Source organism: Vidua chalybeata, chromosome 13 (genome assembly GCF_026979565.1).
Source record: "Vidua chalybeata isolate OUT-0048 chromosome 13, bVidCha1 merged haplotype, whole genome shotgun sequence".
Taxonomy (NCBI): domain Eukaryota; kingdom Metazoa; phylum Chordata; class Aves; order Passeriformes; family Viduidae; genus Vidua; species Vidua chalybeata.
Genome location: NC_071542.1, coordinates 1,440,920 through 1,464,368, shown reverse-complemented (window position 1 = coordinate 1,464,368; position 23,449 = coordinate 1,440,920). Strand labels below are relative to the sequence as shown.

Here is a 23,449-nt window from a genome sequence, read left to right as displayed (position 1 = left end):
GTGAGTTTCCAACAGCCCCAGAGATGAAAAATTCCAGTATCAGTAAAAGAAAAAAAAAAAAATCTTGAAAGCCCTCCTTTTGATTCCACTGAATAAGGGGCTTTTATATGCTTTCAAAACATTTTGATAGTTGCTTTTCGTTTCTAGTTCTTTTTTGCAAACTATAAATTATCTTAGATTTATTAACCTAAAAATTTATCCTTTCTTTTTTCAAATGCATCAAAAATGGGACATTTTGACTTTTTGAGCCTTTTTCCAGGATTTTTGTGAAGTGGGTAATTTGTCACAATTGATCCTTTTTTGAGAGACTTTGAATTTCAACAAACTGGTATTTACTGCTGAAAACACAGTGAGCTGACAAATTCCCAAACCAGCCACTGTGATTTCAGGTTTCCAGAGCAGAGCGGAGGAAGGCTTAGGTACATGACAAGGAGCTTTAGACCCTGGGTGGGGATGCTGAGAATGGGCACTTCTTGGACTTTTCCAGCTCTGTGCAGAGACCTGGAGCTGAGTGTCCCCTCCTGAGTCCCCCTGGGCCACCCATGTCCCTGCCATGAAGCAGAACAGCTCCATGACTTGCAGCTCCCCACAGAAACCACAAGCACTGGCATCACTGGCATCCGTGCTGCTGGACTCACTGCAGCGTTAAACCTTGATAAATGCCTTTAATATTTAATTGGTCTTTAAAAAACATAAATAGGCAGGATATTAAATGCAACTTGTCAGGCAGAGTAAGGCGAGTAATGAACGTTACCCACGACTGGTGGCATCTGCAAAATGCACTTTTAGTGTGGTTTGAAACCAAGGGCTTGGGAGGTGTTTCCTACTTTTGCTTCCCAGACGGAGTTTGTAGGTGCTCAAACATGGGGCTTTCACTTTGGAAATGGGATGTGGGATTCCTTACACACCCTCCACCGTGTCTGCTGACAAGGTCACCAGAGGTTCTCCGGCTCCAACCTCTGTCAGTGGCCTCAGCCAAGCAGGAGTTCCAGCCATTAAAAACTGTTTCCTAACGGTCCAGCAGTTTTTGTGCCATTTACAGGAGTAGATGGGGGCAAAAAGCACTTGGAAGTTCAGACTGGAATAAGGCCACAGAGCCAAATTAGGAGTCTGAGTCCGGGGGCACAGTGCAGCGCTGTGAAGTTGCATCTGCTCAGAATGTTGCAGGATTTGCCCACAGATTCTCACCTCCAGCTGTGACAGGTTTTCAGAGGACTTCAGCCACAGCACCACATGTCCTGGAGTCCATCCATGCCTTGGGAGGTCAATTCCACTGCCCCACTGTGACACGAGATCACAGTCAAGAGCTTCAGCCTGGCTGTGGGCAAGTTATGGAGTCTGCAGTGGGGCTATGGGCAGGTAACCCTTGGGAAAACAAAAACAATGCCCTACTCAAACACCTTCTGCAGTTCACTGGAGGTTCAGCTATGCAAGAATAGCACATTTAGGTTTTAGGGGAAGCTGGGGTTCAGTCAGGATCCCCTAACCAGCAGTCCTCCCAGGGAAGGTGGCAGTGATGCAAAGAGCATCCTGCCCTGCCATCACCAGCACACGTGTACGACCACTCCAGTGTCACCAGCACGAGTGGTGGGTGAATCTCTGCACGTCTACAGGCTGATTTTTCAATCAGAGGAGCACTCAAACTGCCCAGAGTTCAGGTCCTTGTCTCTCTGATGCCACTCCAATGAGTTCAAGTGGCCTGAAGATCCCAAGGGAAGAAGCTTTGCTATGGAGTTGCTATTGCCTGGGGCTCTTGGGCTGGGGGTGGCACCAAAATAGCCACTCTTCCAGCTCAGCTCCCTGTTGTTCACCCACAGCAGTGTCTGAGCCACCATCAGCTGCTTCTAAATATGGAGAAATGCTGCAGGCCTTCAGCAGCTACGCTGGGGAGCTGCTGCTAAACGCCCTGGAATAATGATCCTGCTGCTGGGAGGCCCTGGAAGAACAGAGGAGACAGGAGGGAGCGGAAGCAGCAGCAACAGCAATAATAACTGAGGAGCAATCCAGCAGAGAAAGGCTTTGATCTGAGGGCTGGGAGACAGGTCTGCTCTCTGCAGGGGATTTTTCCTGCACAGGTTGCTGAAGGGACCAGGGGTTTGTTGGGGGGAAGTCAGAGGCAGGAGCTACACCTCACCTACACAGTATTGTGCCCACCTCAGCCATGTTCTTGTGTGCAGCAGGGACATCCCTGCACGGTCACATCCCTCCAGATGGGGTGGGTGGCGGTGGCTGCAAGTCTGCATCAGCCAGATCTCACAGCTCTGCCCTGTGCTGCAGGCAGGCCCTGCCCTGTCCCACTGCCTGTCCCTGTGCCAGCCAGCAGGGTGGTACTTCCCAGCCAGGAATCACAGACCCTGCACCTTCTTCACTCATGGAGCGCCTCAAAACCCACCCAGAGCAAGATGGAAGAAGCCACCGCAGTCCTGCAGGAGCCAGAAGCATCTAACTCTCTGCCTTTTCCTTGCTCTCTTTTCTTTCCTCCTTCTTTAATTTCTAGTCTCCCTCCTCTGCAGAACCAAAACATTTTGGAGACTCTGCACTCCGTGCTGGCCTATTATTCACGGAACCTCCTATCTCCCTGCTTCAGGATGCTGCCTGGATCCGACCAATTACCAGCTCCCTTGATGTATAACACCATAAAACCCTTAACCTCATTATAGAAAATTTCTTTTGAATGGCCTTTAAAAACCATCTCATTACACAGGAAGAACTGTAATTACCTTTAACGAGACTGAGATATTGTGCGAGCAAGTGCGTTTGGGCTGTCAAAACAGGAGCAGTGGGAGATCATCTCCAGCCGTTTTCACCACAAGGGCAAACACTTTGTAATTCCCTCCCCTGCGCCGCTCCTCATCCTGGCCATCCCCCCTCCCCTCACTCCTCCTTTCTCCACGCCTTCCCTGGGCAAACACAGCTGCTCATGGTGCTCTGCTTCCCAAGGCGAAGCCCATCTTCCTCAGGACTTGTCTCTGGAGCTCCTTCCTGGTGTCTGCAGTGTCAGCAAAGCTCCTGCCGACAACTTGCCGTGGATGCTCTCAGAGGGCCACTGTGGTCCCTGCACTGAGGGCTGGGCTTGGCCAAGTGGAGCCAAGGTGATGATGTGGCTCCTGGGACATGACACTGTCACAAGTGAGGGATGACAACTTTCCCAAGCAAAACCATCTGGTGTGACTGCCTTCACCATCTTCCAGCGAGGAAGAAAAACACCATTTTTGTAGGGCAGACTCATCTCTGCTCCTTCCAGCTGTGGTCTCTAGTGATCTGAAAGGCAGAGGTGTGTGTATCTGAAGTCTGTCAGGATTTGGCTCTTTGCTGACATGATACAGCTAATCCCTGGAGTGGGCCCGGAGGGGTTAAGATTTTTTTTTTTCCTTTCTGCATATGTGTGACTCAAATGAAGATTTTTTTTTTTCCCCAAACAAAAATTTTTCCATCCCATCTGTCACTAATGTCAAGGCACGCCTTTGCCCAGATGCATTTTTTATAAAGAAAAAATAAAAATTTAACATTATTTTAGAAAACTCTGAGTGTGTGTTTCCACAGCAGTGGTATGGTCCCTTCTCCAGAAGGAGCTGTTGCAGTGTTAACCCCTGGTGTTCATCCCCAGGGCTTCCCCAGCCTTTGCCCACACTAGGCAGCTCTGCCTCCTTCTTCTCTTCTCTTCTCTCCTGGGGTGTTTCTGGCTGTTGCTTCTTTATTTCTGTCTTTTAATATTTCTACCTCTGGGTCGGGGCGTGTTTTGGTATTTACAAAGAAGCTCAGGACAGAGAATTCAGCTGGCACGAGTCAAGCTAATTGTTCCCAGCTGTTTTTGCCCTAATCACCCCCACCTGGAGCTGCCCCACTCCTGCTCAGAGCCCTGTTTAACCTCAGGACTGGCCCCTTCATCCTTTTCCAGAACTTCATGGCGGGTGGATGTGTGTTCTTGGGCTCCAACCTGTGGATTTTGGGACCTCGTTTGTTGCTGTTGGGGGTCCTGGAGCTGGCTGCAGCTCCCTCCTGTTGTTTTTGGAGCCATGGGCATCACGGAGGGAGGGCACCCTCTGCCCCTGGGCTGCCTTCCCTGACAGGACAGCCAGCTCTGCAGCCTGGTGCTCTGGGGACACGCTTCTGCAGCCAGCTGGTGAGTTTTGGCCCCAGAGGAGGGGAGCTCCTGCTGTTGAAGCCTCTGTCTGTGGGAAAGGTTAACTCCTGGGGAGCAGGCAGAGGGAGTGCCAGCATTCCACACAGGGGGAGTCGTGCTTTATTTCGTGTGAGGTGGTTTTGCTGGACAGGGGTTGAAGAAAAGGCTGGGAGGGAAGCAGGTGTGCTGTCCCTGCTGCTGCATGCTGTGCTTGCTTGGTTTTTCCTTTCATTCCCCTGAATGCCTTGAGGGAGGCCTGGGCTCACAGTCTCCTCTTACATCTACCAAAGATGGCTGATAATCACCTTGGGTAGCCTTCTCTGTCCCGTGTGTGTGCCAGAGGCTCTGGAAAATGATCTCGATGCTTCCCCTACCTAAGCAGCAGCCTCAGGGCTTTTTGTGGCAGCAGTCAGGGCATTTCTGCAGCCTTCCTGCTGCTCTGGCCTCTGTGCTGTAGGAGCACAGCCCTGGCTTGTGCTTTCTTGTGACAGGAGGTTTTTGTTGGAGGGTCTGGACCAGCGTGGCCAGGTCCTCTCGCAGCACCAGCTGCAAGGATGTGTTTGGGAGCAAGGATGGGTGTGGTGCAGGACGCTGCTGCCCCAGGGACCCCGCAGCAGGAGCTCTGCCTCCCTGGGCAGCAGGTCCTGGTCTGCAGCTTGTGTTGGCTGAGGAGTGTTCCTGTCCTGCTCTGAGCACCCTCTGGAGAGGGCTCTGCTCAGTCTCCATGTCTCTGACCTTTTCAGTGTCGTGCAATTGCATTGGCTGTGGAGCTGCTCGCTGTCTAATGAGCCTGTGGGGATTGGGGGGAAATGGGCAGCCAATAAAAATATGGAATATTGAAAAGGTCAGAGCTATTTGGTGGGGACACAATAACTCACCAAACTTCTTGGGCATTGCATCTCTGGCTGCCGGCCCCAAGTGCAGGGGCTGTGGGCTTGCAGCGGGGTGGGAGCTGCATTGCATGTGCTCTTGGGGCAGGGCTGAGCTTTCCAGCTGTGCCAGGACCTCTGTGGGTTGGCACATTGGCTGCACCTCTGCAAGAAGGGTTGGAGAAACCCTTGTCCAGAAGGAGCCTTCAGAACTTGGGCTTTGCTTGCATGTCTGAGGAGGGAGAGGTGAGCCTGTGGTCAGGGTGTTCTCTGGCATTGCTGGCAGGTTCCTGCCATGATTCCAGCAGCAGGGAGCTGGGTGACAGGGGCCAGTTTGAGGTTGTTTCAGTGTTGTGCTCTGGATCTAGGCCCCAGGTGTCACCACAGACCTTCTGGAGAGCACTTGCTGGGGCTGAGGGTGCATCCCTAATTGCCAGCAGCTGAGAGTGCATTCTGAATCAGCTGTGGCTTTCCTGTGCCCCTCCTGCTTGCTAACAAGGGCAAAGCTCTCATGCAAAGCTGTGCTGATTTAGCAAACCTGTGCCTTATGAGGGGGTGGGGAACATGCATCCAAAAGTTCCCAAACTGACTCCAGTTCCTCAGTGTTAGCACCAAGGGGAGTCTCCCCTCTCTGTCTCTGACCCCTTTTAGTCCTCAGCTCTGTCGCAACACATCTGTCAGCTTGTCCTCTGCCACAGGCTGCTGGCTGGTGGAGACCTCACCTCTCCAGCCAAGGTGCCTCTGATGGCCTTTGTGGTGGCAGAGCAGGGCCAGTGATCTTGCCATATGCCAGGTGCTGGGAGCAGAGGGAGAAAAAGGTCTTTAAAAACCCATCACACCGTTGCACCTTACCAAAGTTGTCATGACAATGCAACACTGAAGGCTTTGTGACAGCCCTGTGCCACAGTGTTGGCTACTGGGAAATACCAAACAGCACTTTGTGCAGCCCCCTTTCCTGTAGGCAGGAGGCATTTGGAAAATACAATTCATTGAGCTTAACAGTAAAAATTTAAGTTCTGGGAGCAAAACCAGAGCAGCAGGGGGAAAGTGCATGTTGGTGCCAGGCAGGCAGCAGCCAGGACTGTGCACTGGCACAGCAGCAGGTCTCACCCTGGATGCTGATCCTTCTGCAATCTCTGTGCTCAGCAGTTGTAACTTGGGCAAGTTTCTGGCAGAGGAGACAGTGCTTTGTGCTGCTTTCTGTGGTTAGATGTGGTGGCTGGATTATTCTGTGGCCCCCCACAGCTGTGTTGCTGTGTGCCCTGACCCCAGCTGTGGCACTGTGGATGTCTGCCCAGCGTGGTGCTTTTTACAGCCCTTGGCTTTGCTATTCCAAGTGTTGGTGTGGTGTCCTGGGGACAGTCTGTGTGATGTGTAGTTCAGTAAATATGTAATGGGGTGTTTTAGGGCTTTATTGCTTTTATGCAGCTCTAATGTAATGCCATTTAGAGAGCTCTGGCACACCCGTCAGCAGCTCAAGTGGAGCAAAGGAAGGATGTTCTTCCTCTCCAAGCTCATCATCTTCCCCACTTGATGCTCTCAGCCATGATATAGTGGCCTAAAGGTGACAACTTGTCTCTGTGAGCACTCTGAAAAGCAGGCAGTGGGATCATTAGAAATGATTGTGGATTGGCCCTGCTTTAAAAGGGAGCAAAATATTTGGCCAAAGTCCCATTGGAGCATTTTCAGCTATTGTGAAAACCTTCTGCTAGACAACTTGTTTCTAGAGTTCCAACCAGAATCGGGCTCTTGGGTTTCAGATCACCTCTGTGAGGAGCTGTAGGTGCTCTATAGGGCTTTAGCCAGCCTGGGAGGTGTCATCAGGCCTTAGCTGTGTGTTGGATGGGGTTGGAAACATTGCCTTGCCTGGCATTCCCCTGCTTCAGGGCAGGACTTGGCTCTTGTTCCTGCCCGTGCCCATCTTGTAGGCTGGTCCTGGGCAGGGCTGCTACCCAAGAGCAAAGCTGTTCTGTGGTGAGCCTTGTGCCCCTGTGCCACACTCAGCGCTGGGGGGCTGGGATCCCATGTGGATGGGTGCTCCCTGTGGCTTGTAGGGGTGCTGTTAATTCTGGATTGGCACCTCAACAATTGGGGCCCCTGGCACTTAATAACTGCAGTACCTAATTTTAGTGTAATGGCACTCATTCAATCTGCTGCTCCCGGAATGTGCAAGTGACATAAATTAATGTTACACAGAAGAAGTCAAGTTTCTAGTGAGAGATCAATAGATCATGATGTGGTGATATTTGAAAATACATCTTATTAGCAGTTCATATTTTGGCACTTTCCATGGATTCCCACAAGCTCCCTTCCCTGCTGCCCCAGGGTGCTGCTGTGCATGTGGTTGCTGACAGCATCAGTAGTCCTGTGAGATGATATTGCCTATGCTGGATGTCACTTTGTGGCTTTTATCCCACGGGAAATGAATGGAAAGAGGTTGGAGTGATGTTGGTCACTGCAGGGCACAACAGGAGCCTTTGGCATCTTGCAGCAGTTATGAGAAGGGCTTTTTTCTGAGCTGGCTCAGGGTGTCCAAGCAGGCAGACACCACAGAGCTGATCTTATGTGGTGCTGCTGTGAAGCAGCCTGAAGAGAAAAGTGAGGTAGGGAGGGAGCCCATGGCTGCTCTCCTGTCCTGGATAAACATAGAAATTCACTGGAAGGATGCTGAGCGCACCTGTGTGAGCTGGGCTGTGCCTCTGGGGAGATGAGCAGAGGCTTTGAGCTTTCAGGGCCCAACCAGCACCACTTACCTGCACTGAGGAGGACAAGTAACGTGAGGAACCCGCCATGGCAGGGCATGGCTTTGCCTCAGCACAATCCTTCTCAGCTTCAGCTTATGGGGGCTCTGCAGAGGCCCTTGTTTGACAGCTTAAAGTGACTTCCTTGAGGCCAGGACTCAGGGTAAAGGCTGCCTGTGTTCTCTCTGGGGTCTGGGTTGATTTCTCTGCACGAGTCAGGCTCTTTGGCAAGGGGTTCAGAGCTGAGTTTCGATGCCAACTGTAAAATATCCCTCCAGGGCATGTGCATGCACCTCTCCCCTCACAGCCTTGTGGTGCTTCCTCCTCCTCGGGAGGAAGCTAATCTCCTCTGCAGACCTCGCCATCAGAGCAGATCAGAGCAGCTCCCCGCTCCTCCTGTGCTGCAGAGGGATTGCCAGGATCAGAGCTTTGGATTGTAGCTGTGGGGGATGATCCCCCTTTCTGTAAGCCTGGCTGGGAAAGGTGGTGTGCAGTCATTCTGCACCGGTGGAGTGTGCTGGAGAAGATGCGCTTCCCTCTGGTCCCCAGAGCCAGTGGAGCTGTGCTGGGCTTTGCTCAAATGGAAGATGCTTGTGTACACTTCTTTAAGCAATGAAGTGACTCAGGTTGCCCACTCAGTCTTCTCTTTCCACAGACTGTTCCCAGAGTCCCTCCGGATGTGTCTGAAGCATCCTAAATAAGACCTGAGCACTGTGCTCCGAGGTGGAGGCTGCACTGAGCTGCTCAGAAAAAAATAGGCCATTGCTTTCCTCACGCAGGCAGGCATTTAAAGAGCCTGTGAGGGAGGAGTGTGGGCATGTGGCTAAATCAGAAGTGAGGAGCTGTCCCCTCCTTTGGCACCTCACCTGCCTTCCACGAAATGGGGCCACTGGGAAGCCAGGCTGCAGGCTGGCTGGCTTTTTTTTTGGTAGCTTGCTTGGTGGCATTGGCTTTGTGCATTGCTCCCAGCAGGAATCACCAGGGAGAAGCAGCTCACTTTTTGCCTCGCCTTTCCAACCAGAGTTTGCAAAATGGCTCAGGTTTTTTACCTTTTCTCCCAGAAAAGTCAACAGCAAAACCTGCTTGCCTGAAGTGGGATTAGGCAATTGCCCTTGCAGGAATCCCAGCCTTGCTCCCCTGATCCTTTCTTCAGCCAGTTGCCCAGGCAAAGCATCTATCTCTGTCTTCCAACCTAAGATGCTGTCTCTTCACTAATTAAATGAGGAATATCACCTCTTTATAATTGTCAGTTGATTTCAAATTAAAAAGGGACCTGTCGGACCAAGAAGAACCTTATCCTCCCTCTGGGGACTGCCTTCCTTTTTATTTAAGTTTTTTTTCAGGCTGATAATTCCATCTGCAAGTCTCCTGTGATACTGTGGTAACCCTTGGATGCTATTCAAGAGCATCCTGGCCCCTGGCGTGTGCTCATTGCCTCCTAATTGCTCCAAATAAGTTGGGAATGATGAAATTAAAGTGCCATTGATATGAGGCAGCCCTGGCATGCTGCAGTTACAGGCATGTGAGGGATGTGGACAGATGGGCAGATGTTAGGATAATAGGTATTAAATGCAGATTTTACCCTGTTTGGGATCCCCATCTAAGCACAGTTCAACTTCTTGGTGCAGCAAGTTTGGCAGCTCCTGTGCTGGTGCCCCAGCTGAGCATTTGGCATGGGCTGGGGACGTGCAGGATGTAAAACTCTCTGACCTCCCTTAGTTTCTGGAGGGTTCCTGGGTAATGGACTCTCCAGGGACAAGGACATGCAAAATAACCCTGACTCCACACAGTGTCCCCTGTCTGTAAATCCTAGGTTGCTCATCCTTTGGGCGCTGTGGTTCAAACTGAAACAAATAGAAGTGGGGTGCTGTTCTCATTCATTGAACAGGGCTTGTTCTCTTCATTCCTTCCAGCTGTAATTTTGGAGTTGGATTCAGATTTCAAACGTGAAACAGCTGAGTTTGGGGTTCTGGTGTTGAACCAGAAGCAAGAGGGTAGTCCCCCTGCCCTGGCATGCAGGAAAGCTGGGCTGAGATCCCAGTGGGCCTGGGATCAGCATTCCTTGCTCCTGACCTTGCCCTGGAGTGGGGACAGCACTAGCAGGGGATGTGGGGGCTGCCCTGGGTGCTGATTGGTGTCATTCAGTAGCTGCTCTTGTGCTCTGCTCACCTGGAAACGTTGCTGCTTTTAGTGTCCTTCGCTCTGAAAAAAACCAGACTATTTTTGGCATATGTAGTCAAAGGGGGAGAATGATACCTTGCTGGCTGGTGGTGCTGCAGTGTCCCATTGCAGCAGAGGGGCCTGGATAGGACCTGACTTCAGATCTTCAGCAAAGACAGCTTTGTGACAATCTGTTCCCAGCCAGAACAGACTCATCACATCACCCACAGGGTGAAAGCCATCCCAGTCCAGCGATTCCACACCCATCCCCACGACTCAGTATCCCATCCCTGATCCTGCAGCAAGAGCTGTCTGGGCACGGTACCACGATGCTCAAAGAGAGCATCTTGGCCAAAGCAGCCCATTTTTGGAGCATACAGGGGTGGCTGGTCCCAGAGCTGCAGGTGAGGATGAGCTTCATCAGTCTGCAGGCACTTTCGTAGCCTTACAGGTGTGCTTGCTTTGGTGATTGTGCAGTTAATAGTTTTCTGAAGATGGATGGCAGGTACAGCACAGCAGTTTGCTTTCCAAAAAAATGCCAATCATTCTAATCACTTACCTAAGATTTGGGTCAAGTCCAGCCACCTGGCTTTGGATAATAACTCTCCCAAGTCTTCTTGAGCTAGTCTTGTGAAGCTTTGGCATTCTCAGGACAGTTGAAATGGATGGGAGGTGCTCTGACATGGCAGCCAGCTGGCCTCCAGGATGGATGGCTGCTTGCAAAGTGATGGAAAGTTACATTTGCTCAGTCTGAGCCAATTCTATTCCTGTAACTGGCCTTGGCTGTGACTTTGGCTTCCCTGTGGCTCATTGGATGCTCACCCTGCGACGTGCTCACCTGGAGGCTTTGGGTTGAGATGGCAGGATCTCTTGCTCTGGGCAGCCCTCCAGGCTCAGGGCTCATCTATCAGAGGAGTTCAAGACCTCTGAATTCTACCTGTTGCATATTTAAAGGCCAGAGGGGCAGATTTATGACTATGGTCTGACCTGCTCTGGAACAGAAGCCAGAACTTGTCCCTGGCTGATTGCTTTGTCAAGTGTAGCAACTCTGGGCACGTGGTTCCCAAAGACAGGGGAGCTGCAGGGTCTTGTCTCTGCTGGCAGGCAGCAGGGGTCTCCACGAGGCTCCCATCTGTCCCTAGCTGGGCTGTTTGGAGTAATCCCTTTGGGTAAGGGGTGCTCCCAGAGTGCCTGGGCCTGCCTGGGGTGTCACTGCCCGATTGCACAAAGGATCGTGGGCACTGCCCGGGCTCATCCTGGTCACTGAAAGTTCAGCTCTCCCCAGCATGGTACCTCCAGGCAAAGAGGAGGTGGTTATAGTGGCTCTAAGTCCCTACAGGCAGGAAACGCCCAGCATTTGGAGGGATTTAGGTGTAAATTCATTCGGTTAATTTTCTCAAAAGGATCTGTGAGCTGCATGTGTCAGCATGGTGCCAGTTGTGCTTTCTGGATGGCCAGTCTCCCTGGGGCCCAGCACTCTGAAGTGCCCTGCTTGTGTTCAGGGGTGTGCTCCCACCATTTGCTGCTGCTCCCTCTGCTCCCAGTTGCAGCCCCTCTACAGATGAGCTCTCAATGCAGCACACGGAATTCTCAACAGAAGCCAAGGTGTGTGCTGTGACCTTGAGATCCACTCCCAGTGAATGCTTTCCTCCTCATCTTGCTTGCATGTCTGTCAGATCATCTCTGCTCTTCCTCTGCTTCCCCTTCCCATGGCCACTTCCAGGAGGTGGCTGCCTCTGGGCCCTGTGCCTTGGGCAGGGATAGGTCTGTGCCAGATCCCACCAAGAGCCATCCCCTTCCCTGCATGGCTGAGCACAGTACAGGATGTCCCTGGACCTGCAAGGAAAAGCTCCTGGTGACTTCCATCAGGAAACAAGCTGGGTACTTCCACAGGACCACGGATGAGGGGAAGCACAGGGCAGGGCTGGCTCATCTGTGCCAGCACACTGGGTTTTGGAAATTGGCCTGTGCTGAAATTGGCTGTTCCTGCCCAGCATGGAGGAGGAGGAGGAGGAAGGAGTGGTGCTGAGTGGAAAGCCCTGGTGAGCTGGGCTTGGCATGGGTGTGGGAGGAGGGAAGGAGCAGTGCTGACTGCTCCCAGGAGGAGCACAGGAGCTGTCACCATGTGTCACCCCCCTTTTGGCAGCCCCAGCCTGCTCGGCCATCGAGTGCAGTTAAAAAGTCTGAGCAGGCACCAGGACTTGTTTTGCCACCAGAAACTGCTTGACAGCTGTAGGCAGCTGCCTTGTTGGTCTGTGCCATGCACAGTCTGGGCAGGGATTGGTCTGGGAGTTTATTTGGGGAGCAGATCCCTCGGAGTGCTGCTCTGGTGGTGATGGTGCAGTTTGGAGCACAAGAACTCTGCTAATTGGGCCAAGCTTCATTATTCTGTGGGCTTTGCATCCCCTCCAAACAGGGCAGTCTTGCACCCTGGCTGGCACTGGGCAGAGCAGGCTGCTCCTGGTCCCCACTTGCCACGGGTGCCCAGAGATGTCCTGGCATCGCTGGGCAGGGCCGTGAGTGGATAGAAGAACTCATTTTCCCATCTTGATCCCTTGTGGCTGAGATTTCTCTCAAAGAGCCTTTCACCCAGAGGTGAAGTCACTCACCATGGCCACCTTCAGCAGCTGCTTCTGCATTGTGGGTTGTAAATGTCCCCTTAATTTAGTGCCTGCAGTGCACTAAAGCAGCAACCTTAGCACAGCCTCTGCATAATAACCAGAGAGGCTCTAGATCCTGAGCTCTGACACACAGCGCTCTCCTTGACTGCTGTAGTCCCAGGGGCTGATGGCTTCCCTTACCCGGGGTGCCTCAGCCTCCCCACCACATGCTTTTGAAAGAGAACTCCCTGTAAAATAGAGAGATTTAGTCTAGTCCAGCTGGGCAGGTCAGTCCAGACAGTAATGCACTCACATCCTAAATGTTTCAATTCTTTTGGCGAAACTTCCCGGTGAAAGGTGATTTTTTTCTCCTTCATGAAAGAGGATAACAGCTCTGACCTTGAGGAGAGAAATGATGAGGGTTCAGAGTTCTCTTTCTTTTTTTGTTGCTATTTTCTTGCAAAATATTCCAGTTGAGAGGGATTTTTTGCTTAAACAATTTATACCCAGTAGATAGATTTATTCTGTTCAGCTACCAGCCGCAAGAAAGCCTCGTTATTCCCTGTGGCATTTTTTTTTCCCCTCAATACTCATAAATACTCTTTGCTAAATCTGAGTGTTTACTACTGGAAGCATGAGGGACCAGGTACTCCTGCCCTGTTCTGATGCTGCAGGAATCAGCCTCCTTTGCTGCCCTGACCCTGGGTAACCTGAGTGGTGCTTGGGATTGGTTGTTAAATATCCCTCTTGTCTCCCCATGCCTGATCCAACTCTGCTCCCTTGTTATTTCCATCTCTCAGGGATAAAGGATCTGCACAAAATGACTTTTTTGAACATCCTGGAACCAAGAGGTGATTTGGAGGCAACGCTTCCGAATCCCACCTGGTTGCTACTTCCCATGCCTCTGCTCCCAGCCAACACCCTGCTGTCCTGGCTTTTAGCAGGAACTGGGCAAAAAAACAGTTTCCTGGTTTAGCATAGTTATTTCCAGGGAGAAGAGGAAAATGTGGAGGTTTGGTTTGAAATTATTTGAGTGAACGTGGCAGAAATGCAAGGACTTGACAGCAGAGTTGGTTTAGATTGGGGTAGCAAAGAAATGAGGAGACTTAAAATGAAAAGTGGGCTCAGAGGGAGGGAAAAAAGGCAGTATTTCCTTTCAAACACGTAAAACCTGGCTGCTTTGATGCTGATGGATCACTTGATACTCTTTGTGAAACCATTCCATGTGACAAAGCCAGTTTTCCAGGCCGGAATTGTTGCTGGTGGGTTTGGCTGTGGTAGTAGCTCCTTGTACCCCTGGTGCCCGCCTCAGTTTCCCTTCATAGAATCACAGAATGTTTTGGGTTGGAAGGGATCTTCAAGGACAACCCCCTGTCATGGGCAGGGACACACCTTCCACTAGACCAGGGCACTCCAAGCCCTGTGCAGCCTGGCCTTGGACACTTCCAGGGATGGGGCAGCCACAGCTGCTCTGAGCAACCTGTGCCAGGGCCTCCCCACCCTCACAGGGAAGGATTCCTTCCTAATATGTGATCGATTCTTCCCTTGTCTGTAGCTTTTCCATGAGGTTTGGGGCACTTAGCTGCCTCACCCCCCCCTTCACCTGGGTGCAGGGGACCCACGTGGTGCTGGCAGCACCTCCCTTGCTCAAGAGATTCGGTTGAGCTCTCCAAACTCATTGCACTGGTGAGCCTGAGGCAGCATCCCTCCCTTCAGAGGCAGCTCTGTCTCTCTGTTTTGAGTTTCTTTGGAGCTCAGATTCTCAGCCTCCTTACCTCTCCACTAGTGCAATGTTTTAGGAACAGATGGGCTTAATTTCCGATTGCCGCCCCCTGCACTTGGGAGGAGGCTTGAGTTTGGAGCCAGTCTGCCTCTTGTTCCACGTGAGTCCATCCAGCAGGCTCCTGCCTGCCCTGCCCCTGTGGACATGGAGCCAAGGACCCGGCAAACTGCCCTCTTCGTGATGAGAGAGGCTCTCAGAAGTAAGATTTTCCCTCCCGGTGGATAAATCCGTCTCCATGTTACCTTAGCAGTGGCAGCGGCTGAGCATCTTCTTATGGGTTGATACTGTTGAGATGCTTAGTCTAAGCTCCATCTAATCCTCTTTCAGGGAGCTATCGGGCTGGTGATCTCCTACAAACAGGTTTTCCGACACCAGCCTCGGCATTTTGTGGTTTGTGATCATGCTGGAAAGGATGATGGTCCTGCTGCACCTCTGCTGCTGCTCCTGAGCTGAACCAGAGGTGAAAGGGAAAAAAACAAAAAATGAACCTACAAGTTTCGAACCTGGACTCTAGTGGATTTTGGATTTAGGTGTCTACTCCTGCTTTCATAGAGTTTTGTAGCATGTCATTTCCTTATCCAGCTTCTTGTGGAGCATAAATCAGAATTTATAACTGATTTTGTGTTGGATTAAAAGCTTTGGGGTGTTTTTTTTTTTTTTTTTTTTTTTTTTTTTTGAGAGCACCCTCATGAATCTAGCCTGTTGTGTTTCTGCCAGTGTACCCTGGCAATCTTGTCACTCTTTGGGAATCAATAGCAGATGTAAAGCAGATTTAAAGTGTTTCCAATGCCCTTCTGTGTGTCAAGGCCCAACATTCAAGGCAGAATTTAGAGGTGCTGCAATGTGCTTGAAAACTCTTGGACTGTTGAACTTGGCAATCAAAACCCGCTTCCTGCTTGCTGAGAGTGGGTGCCCTGCATTATCACGTTGTCACCCAGACATCTGCATGGGGATGGAGTCACCTGGCAGCAGTGCTGGCACAAGGCAGTTGTGGGGACTGGCACCCAGGGCTTGGGAGAGAGGCTGTGAGATCTGCTGTCGGTAAGATCTGATCAGCACCAACCTGGTTGTTAGACCTCATCCCTGGGATTTGGTTTGGACCAGTTTAGGGATGGACATTGTCCCTCCTGGAGCGAGGTGAGCAAAGCCCATTCTGCCATGGGCTGGGCTCCCTGCAGGGAGCTCTGGCCAGAGGTGGGAGTGAGCAGTCCCTTGTGGGGAGGGCAGATCCTTGGGTACTGCTGATGATGCCTTAAGGAGCTGGAACAAAGACTAGACTGAGTTAAGAGGAATAAAGTGGATATTTACTGAAATGCCTTCAAAGACCACACCCTGGCAGTACCCAAAGGGCTCCAAGATGGAAGCAAAAGAGGGCTTGGTCACAAGATCTCACATTTTGATAAGTTTTAGTCCATTTGCATCTAGGAGCCAACTGTCCAGTTAATACCTTCAAATGATGAAGTTTCATCCTCCTTGCTCGCTTGCCCGCCCTCCTCTTTTCATGTTATTTAAGCTTTGGGCCTGAAGTTTGAAGAGATTGTCCTTGAGTCTCCAGCTAGAACAGGATTGTTTTGTCTTCACCACCCTGTGAAAAGATCCCAGCAACACTCAACATAAACCTAAAAGCTGCACACCAAGACAGAACAGAAACAACCCAAGGTATCACTGACACTGTCCCCTTCCTCCTGTCTTGCAGGGCTGTGTGTCTGGGGCTGAGCCAGGTGCCCCCTGCTCCGTGCTGGGTCCCATGAGACGGGCAGGACCCCGCTGTCCCTCGCGCGCGGGGCCGCAGCGCCCGGCTCTGCCCCCGCTGCTGGGGAGCCGCAGAGAGCTGCTGCCACGGTGAGTGCTGGCCTCTCCCTTCCCTTTCCCAGGACGTGCTCCACGTCGCTGTTCCCGCTGACTCCACGCGTGTCCCCTGGCTGCAGCGGGGTCGCAGCGTGGGGTGCCTGCAAAAAAGCGCTCTGAGGGAACAGCTTATGCACCAGAAAAATTCAGGTTTCAGTCAACAGACTCAGCTCACGAATTCAGGTTGTATTTAGCAAGTGGCTTTGGCTGGGAAAAAAAAAAAAGTGAAACACTGAAAAGTTTGATTTTGACATTTTCAAAATGAAACCTTTCAGCCATCTGTTTCACGATGATATTTCATTTCAGTTTTTTTCTAGCTTTTTTTTTTTTTTTTTTTTTCCCAGGGTGGAGGGGAAGCCACCTACAAACAAAATGAAAGCTTCACTTCAGCCCAAACAAAATGTTTCATTCAGCCCCAAATTATTACTGGAGCTTTAAAATTTGGCAAAGAAAAAAATCACTTTGGTCATCCTGAATTGCTTTCTTTTCTCTGTTTAATCACCAGGACAAAAGAGAAGCGTGCGAGGGAGTGGGAGCTGCGGGGCCCACAGCACGCAGCGTTGGGGGTTTTTGAGTGGGAGTTTGGGAAGAGCCTGTGGTGGCAGAACATGTTGTACCAATGACTTTGGTGATGGCAGAAGCCTGTGGGAGCCGATTTTAGCTACGGCAGAAAGCTCGTGCTGGAGAGGAGAGTGTGCTGTGCTGAGCCCACCTGGAGCCAGCGTCCTCCCAGGCTGTGGGGGTGGCCCCCGTGCCCAGAGCTGCGCCAGAGGTGCGTGGCAGGTCTCACCCAGTGCCACTCCCTCCCTGCAGAGCAGAGGCTGTGCCTGTTACCTGCTTTCCCCATCTGGTCTTTGGGAAAGCCCAGTTTGGGGAGATAAATGTGAAGCAGAAGGGACCTTCTGGTCTGCCCAGAACCTTTTTGTAGCTCTCTTTGAACAGGAGAAATCACTCTGGGGATGGAGGAGAGAAGGAAGGGACCCGGGAGGGGGGAGAAGAAGCCCCTGTGGGGCTGCATGGGGCTTCTCTTGGCCCCCTGATGGCAGGGAGGAGGTGATTTGACCCAAATCCCATCACGGCCCGTGCCTGGGTAGCACTTCCACCACCCAGCTCAGCTGAAACTACCCAGCTGGAGAAAACAGCTGTGCTTTCCATTTACCACATCCTCTCCACCCCCAGTCTACCCCAAATGTCACCCTATCCAGTCACACAGAACTGCTGAATGTGGAGGCAAGTGCTGGAAAGGGGGCTGTGCTTGGTGGGGGCTGCTGGACTCCTTGGGATGGGGCTGTGCTGGCTCATGCCCTGTGTCAGGAAGGAGGAATGGAGGGGCTGAATCACAGGAGGAGAATAGGAGAGCCCCAAAATCATGCATAAGCACAATCTGTGCAGCACCACGAGGGGCTGCAGGAAGGCATCCTGGGCTGATTTCCTGGGAGGATCCTGGCTCCCCACAGCCTGGGCGTGCAGGACTCCCACTCCAGCAGGAAGGCTTCAAACACAGCATTCCGGGCAGGTGTCTGGGAGTGTGGGGGGACAGCAGGTGTTCCAGATCTGTTCACACGTGCTCCCGTGCTTCTGTCAGCACTGGCTCCCTGCTGAAGTGTGGTGGGGTTGCTGCCTTTGTTGCAGAGGAAAAAAACCTGGCTGTTCTGAGGTACGTGAGATCAGGAGGGAATCACGGTTGCTGCAGGTCTGAAATCAGTGTCTGCCCTTGTTTGGAGGGAAGCTGGTTGTGCCCAAACCTCTGTTGGCTGCTTTGCAGGTGGCCGTGACCCCAGGGTGTGAGTGGCAATGCTGGAGAGGGTGGTAGGACCTTGTCCCGTGGGTTTACCCCAGAGGGAATCCCTCCACCCTGCTTTGGGAGAGTCTTTCCCTAGGCCCTTACTGGAAGCCCCTGAAACCTCCAGAATCGTGTACCTCTGGGTTTGCATTGTGTTCCCACCTTCCATTCTCTTTCTCTGTTTTCGTTTCTCTCTCCTTTCCCCCCTCCCTCCATCTTTATCAGTAGCTAATGAAACAGGCAGGGAGAAACCCAATTCGTACAGTAATTAAATTTACTTAGAGGGTATTCAGCTGGAGTAATGAGAAGTTTAATTCAATGATTAGTTTTTTCTTTCATTAATTAAAAATGGAACAACGGTGCAGTTACAGTGGGCTGCATTGATCCTCCTTGTGGAAAGCTCCTGATGGAGGAGGAGGAAGGAAAGCTTCTCATTTTATCTTCTCTGGATGCTCTCTCTCCCCACACACAGATGCCTGTATTGTCCCCTGTTCCCAGCCGATCCCTTGCCCAGGTGTCCCTGAGTGACTTTAGGTAAGGGGTGCTTGGGGTGGTGATGAGGAGAGCAGTGGCACAGTTCCCCACACGGGTCCTCTCCCCGATCTGTCCCCAGCCTCTCCGTTTAAAAATGGATTTGAAATATTTGCTGTGGGTGGAAGATTGAAAAGCAGGTCCCAGCCCACAAGAAGTTTGGGGTGGGAGAGTTGTTTTCCATCCTTGCTGAACAGATTTTGATCCATTTAAATATGTTAAACTCATAAACATGTTTTTAGTCTTTTAAAATAAGTGATGTGTGAAAGCAAAAAATAAACCAGATAAGTAATTTCCCGTTTTTCCAATGCCTTCTGCAGGATCTTGAGCAATGTTAGGACCTCAGATGTCCTTTGAAGCATGATTGGGCATGTTCTGTTCCCCTAAAGTAGTACTCCCAGTTTTGTACTCCCAGTTTTGACACAGATGGACTTTTTTTGGTAGCTTTGTGGATTGTTGTAAGATCTGCTTATGTATGAGTTCCTAAGGAGGAGTAGACAGTACCAGGAATAACCCCCCAAAAAGCAAGGAACCATTAACTGGTGTCACATATCCTGCCTGTGCAGGAGCTGTGTACACAAGGGGGCTGGGCAGTGAGCAAGCACTGCCTCCCCCTCACCTGTGCCCTCCCTGCCCACCTGTCTGCCGAGCCATCTGCTGCTCTGGGGGCCCTGTGATGGTGAGAATTAGCCAAGGGCTGGGGCACCAGCACCTGGGTTGAAGCCAGTGGGAGCCAAGAGTGCTCAACACCTCTGGAAATCAGATGCTTTGGCTTTTCTTGGGTTATTTTGGGTGTGATAACTACTTCAGGAAAGCTGGTGGGCAAGGGAGAGGCTCCTGGCCGGCCCAACACTGTGTCCCTGTGCTGGGAAGACAGACAGAGTCCCATGTGGGACTGGAGCTCCTCCAGCAGTGTTCATGCCTCCTGGAGGCTCCTCTGTGCCCCCTGTTTGTGGAGTGGCTCAGGACTCGGAGAAATGGCTTTTTATGGCAAGAAAGGAGGAATGCATCTCCCTGCTTTCACCTCATCTCCTGAAACAGCAAAAGTTGTGCTGGGAAATGGTCACTGTGGGGCACTTGCTCCCACACCTGCAGGAGGGCTGCAGCTGAGCTCTTCTATCTCCAGCACTGTCTTGGCTGCGGTGGCAGCGGGAGGGAAGCCCCAGGCTGGGTAAATTGGGGCACCCCGGTGCTGGCAGCCTGTGCACCCCTCAGCTGGACCAGCCGGTCGTCCCCAGGGCTTGTGGCAGTGGTTCTGGATGTAACACAGCCCCTCCAAATCCCAGCACATCTGTGGGAGAGCCCTCAAGCCCCCTGGGTCCGTGGGGTGCAGTGTCCCCAGTGTGAGCCTCGTGCCTCATTGCTGGGGTCCTGAGCCGTGAGAGCCTTTTGCAGCTCGGCTCTTTTTGGTGATGTTTTGCAGTTCCTGTCCTCTGTGAAGCATTTGGCTGGGATACAGGGGTGCAGCCAGGGACTGAGCTGCCTGGGGAGGCTCTTGGAAGGAAGTGTAAGCCTGTGCTGACCAGTGAGTGACACCTAGACTTGTAATCAGCTGCAGCAGTGCCTTACAACAGTGTTTTTCCGAGGGGTTTTGCATGCATGTGCTTCTTCAGAGATCACTGCGAATGATTCCCAAGTGCTCTGGCCCAAATCTGTCCTGGTAGCTGTCAGCAGATCAATGCTCTACTAAGTACAGACCTGCTCTATTTCCGTGGGAAAATGGCTCTCTTAAGCAGTTCATTTTGGGCCTTCCAGCAGCAGGGCCACTAAATTTTGGTAGTTGTGTTTTTCTGTCTGTTACAGCCTGATTTATAACTTTTAAATATCAGCTTGGATGGAGATTGAGCTCGCCTGAGCTCAGTTTTGGGAGGGAGAGAGGAAAAAGCATTCACAGCTTTTTAATTTCTCTCCTGCTCGTCTCTCAAATGCCAGGTTTAAAGCCCTAATTTTGGTTTCCTTTTGCTCACAGTGCATGAGTGGAAAGCAGAGGAGAGGCCAAAGCCCAGTGCACACCTGGCATCTGATCCCCCAGCATCCTGCCTTCATCTGACCCAGGTAGGTGCACCCGAGCTCAGAGCACTGGTGCATGTGATGCTCACGTGCATTTGCTGTGCCAGGGCTGGACTGGTTTCCATTGCCAGAAGCTTGGTAAAAATGTCATTTCCTTCCCCCTTAATCGGGTGGCTTCCCAGCCCTCCTGGTGGGGGTGAGGCAGGGTGGGTTCCAGCTAAGGCCTGGGGCAGGTGGGAGGTGTTCAGTCAGTCCATGGTGCCTGCTCAGGGGAGTGTTTTACCAGGGGGAGAGGACTCTGAACCGTGTGTTTGGATGGTGCTGCTTTTGAGACAGGGCTTTGTGATGGGCTTGTGTGGCTCTGCTTAGCAGGGCTTGCTCCAGCTCGTGTTCCATCAGAGAGGGACAAACGCTGCCCACGTGGAGCGATTCAGGTGGACAGCCAGAATCCCAAGCTGCGGCTTGGGAATGCGGGGCAGGAGCGGCTTTACCTCCCAGGAGAGGGCAGGCGAGAGGGTCCTCAGAAAGCAGTGCCTTTGAGATGTGTCTGTGCTCCTTGCACGGCCTCTGCACGCTCTCCCCCGGCTCAGCCTCCTCCCCACGCTCTTGCTGGGACAGTTAAAAGAGACAGGAGCAGGTTTTGGCTTGTTCTGCACATCCCCATCCTCAGCTTCGGTCTGTGAGCTGTCAGCCTGATGCGGGAGGTGCGTGAGACAGCAAACATCAGAGCTGACTGGGCTGAGGCAATTTCCCAGGATGTCAGTCCTCGAGAGAGAATAAAAAGGATCTCTTGGTGAAGAGCAGAGTTTGGTTTCCTAATGAAAAAAAAAAAAAAAAAAAAAATAGGATGATTCAAGCATCTTTCATCTGCCACAGCTGGGGGAGGGTTTGTTGAAGCTGGATGTTGTCCAAGGTAGTAGGAGATGGAGGAGTGTGCTGGGATCTCTGTTCAGCAGGAGTGGTGGCACTGGGAGGGGCACTCCTACCTGGGGCAGAGCACAGGGGCTCACTTGGGGTTGCCCAGGGGCAGTGCTCCATGCCTGGTTCAGGGAAAAGAGAAAACGGTGAGGCAGAACTCTTTCACACTCAGATATGTAATTTCTCCCTTGTGTTGTTCTTTGCTCAAAGCAAAGATCAGGCTGCATAGGCTCAACCTGGTGCATGCAAAAAAGGGACCTGTCCTTACCTTGCCTCGCATTTCTGTGTGAGAGGAGCCTGTGGAGAGGCATTTCCAGCTTTGCAGAGAGGTGTTTGTAGCTTCTTGTTGCTGTTTCCTGGTTTATGGTAATCAGGAATGAGCCCAGACGTCCCTCCCTGCTCCCACAGGTGCTCTGTGTGCATTGGACCCTGGGAGAAGCTGGGTGTGAAGGATGCTCCGAGGAGGAGCTCCCACTGTGTCAGGGCTGACAGAGCAGCTACAGGGACCATGGAAATAGCAGTTTTCTGTGAAAATACCTTTGAAACAGCAAGCTCTGAAGTGCATTTATTTATAGTGATTGTCTCTTAAAACAAAATTCTGCTGGGAAATGATCCTGCTGGTTAAAGTCCTCCTGAAAATGTAAGCACCAAGAGCCATCTGCTCTGTTTTTAGATTTGGGTGTTTTCTTTTGGAGTGCTCTTTGCAAAAACTGAAGGTTTTTCCTAAGAACAGTATTTAGAAAACTAGATGGTTTTGGTTTTCCTTCTGCTTTTTCCTTTGAGAAAAGTTGTTTCCTAGGGAATTTGGGAAAATGAGGGAGGGGTGTGTGGTCCATTTCTCAGGCTGCTCTGTCCAATAAGCAGTGCAAGAAGAGGGTAGCCAGGCACAACTGGAGTCTCAAACACCCCACAGACTCTTGCCCTGCCCAAAAGCTTGGAGGGAAGCAGGATGTGGTGCTGGGAGCAGAGATCTCAGCCTGAGCATCCAGTAGGCCCATAAGCTCTCTCCTCAAGGAGCCTGCAAGCCTTGGGCTGGATGATGTGGTCAGAGGCTTTATTTAGTTCTGAGCCTGAGTGGATTTGTAATGCATGAATTTTTAGTGTTCAAACTGTGTAGATCTTTGAACTGCTGTGGTTTCTGAGGGATGTTTCTCTTCCTCTCTGACTGCATGTGCCATAAATGCTCCCAAAAAAATCCCCCATGTCCTCTCTGGTGGTGTGGCCACAGACTTGCAGCAGGGTTTCCACCAAGCCCCTGTGGAATGTCTTGGATTTTCACTACTGAAAAACAAGTTTTTGGTGCCAAGGTTACATCAAAAGCCTGGTGTCCCCACGAGGTGGAGGGACGTGTAGGAGTGGCAGCGGTGTTGGGGCTGTCCCCAGGGACAGTGGGGACACCAGAGCCACTCCTGGCTTCAGCTGGCCCAAATGCTGTGGTTAAACAGCATTTGGGAGAGCTGAGAGAGAGAACTGGGCTGGAGGAAGGAATGCCACAGAGGGAGAGGAGGTGTCTGTGCTCTCTTTTGGAAGGTTGGCTTCTTCACCCCAGTAGGGCCAAGGGAAGCCCTGGATTTCTGTTCTGTGCCTTACCTGGTTCTCTGGATTAAAACAGATTTCTTCTCAAACATCTCCCTCCGAGGGCTAACAAAGCTATTAAGAGATTTTTCTGTTGTTAAAAATAATTATTAAGTTTGCAAAAATCTACCAAGCCAGGCAGGGAACCAGGCTGTCCTGCCCAAGGGTGGCACCATGAGTGCATTTGCTGGATGTCACCATCACTGTCCAGCAGCTCTGAGAGCCCACTGGAGGGATCTTACAGAGAGTGTCTGATGCTCAGGGCTCTCCAGCACCCATCAGCTTTGCTGGGGACCATCAGGGACTCCTTGTGGCAGGAGTCTGGGCACTGTGTTTGTGAGACTGGGAGGCTTCTGAGGTTTTCTACCAGTTGAGCCAGCTCTCCCTTGTCTTGGGGTGGGAGATTATATCGTGTGCACACACAGCTTTGGGATGTCACATCAATGTTAACTACAGGGAAGAAGCGAGAGTGGAGGTGGATGTGCATGGCAGTTTTGTTTCTTTGGGT

General features: G+C 51.6%; 2 protein-coding genes across 2 annotated transcripts in view; both read left to right on the top strand.

Annotated features, from left to right (window-relative positions):
* The window catches only part of LOC128794464 (uncharacterized), a 77,596-nt gene extending 61,536 nt beyond the window's left edge, over positions 1-16,060 (top strand). Inside the window, exon 4 of the mRNA XM_053954337.1 lies at positions 15,973-16,060. Within this exon, the coding sequence (XP_053810312.1) occupies positions 15,973-16,027 (55 nt within the window). The 3' untranslated portion in view covers positions 16,028-16,060. The remainder of the gene's footprint in view (positions 1-15,972) is intronic.
* The window catches only part of LINGO1 (leucine rich repeat and Ig domain containing 1), a 64,547-nt gene continuing 57,133 nt past the window's right edge, over positions 16,036-23,449 (top strand). Inside the window, exons 1-2 of the mRNA XM_053954330.1 lie at positions 16,036-16,118; positions 20,408-20,493. The gene's annotated coding sequence lies outside the window, so the exon portion shown is untranslated. The remainder of the gene's footprint in view (positions 16,119-20,407; positions 20,494-23,449) is intronic.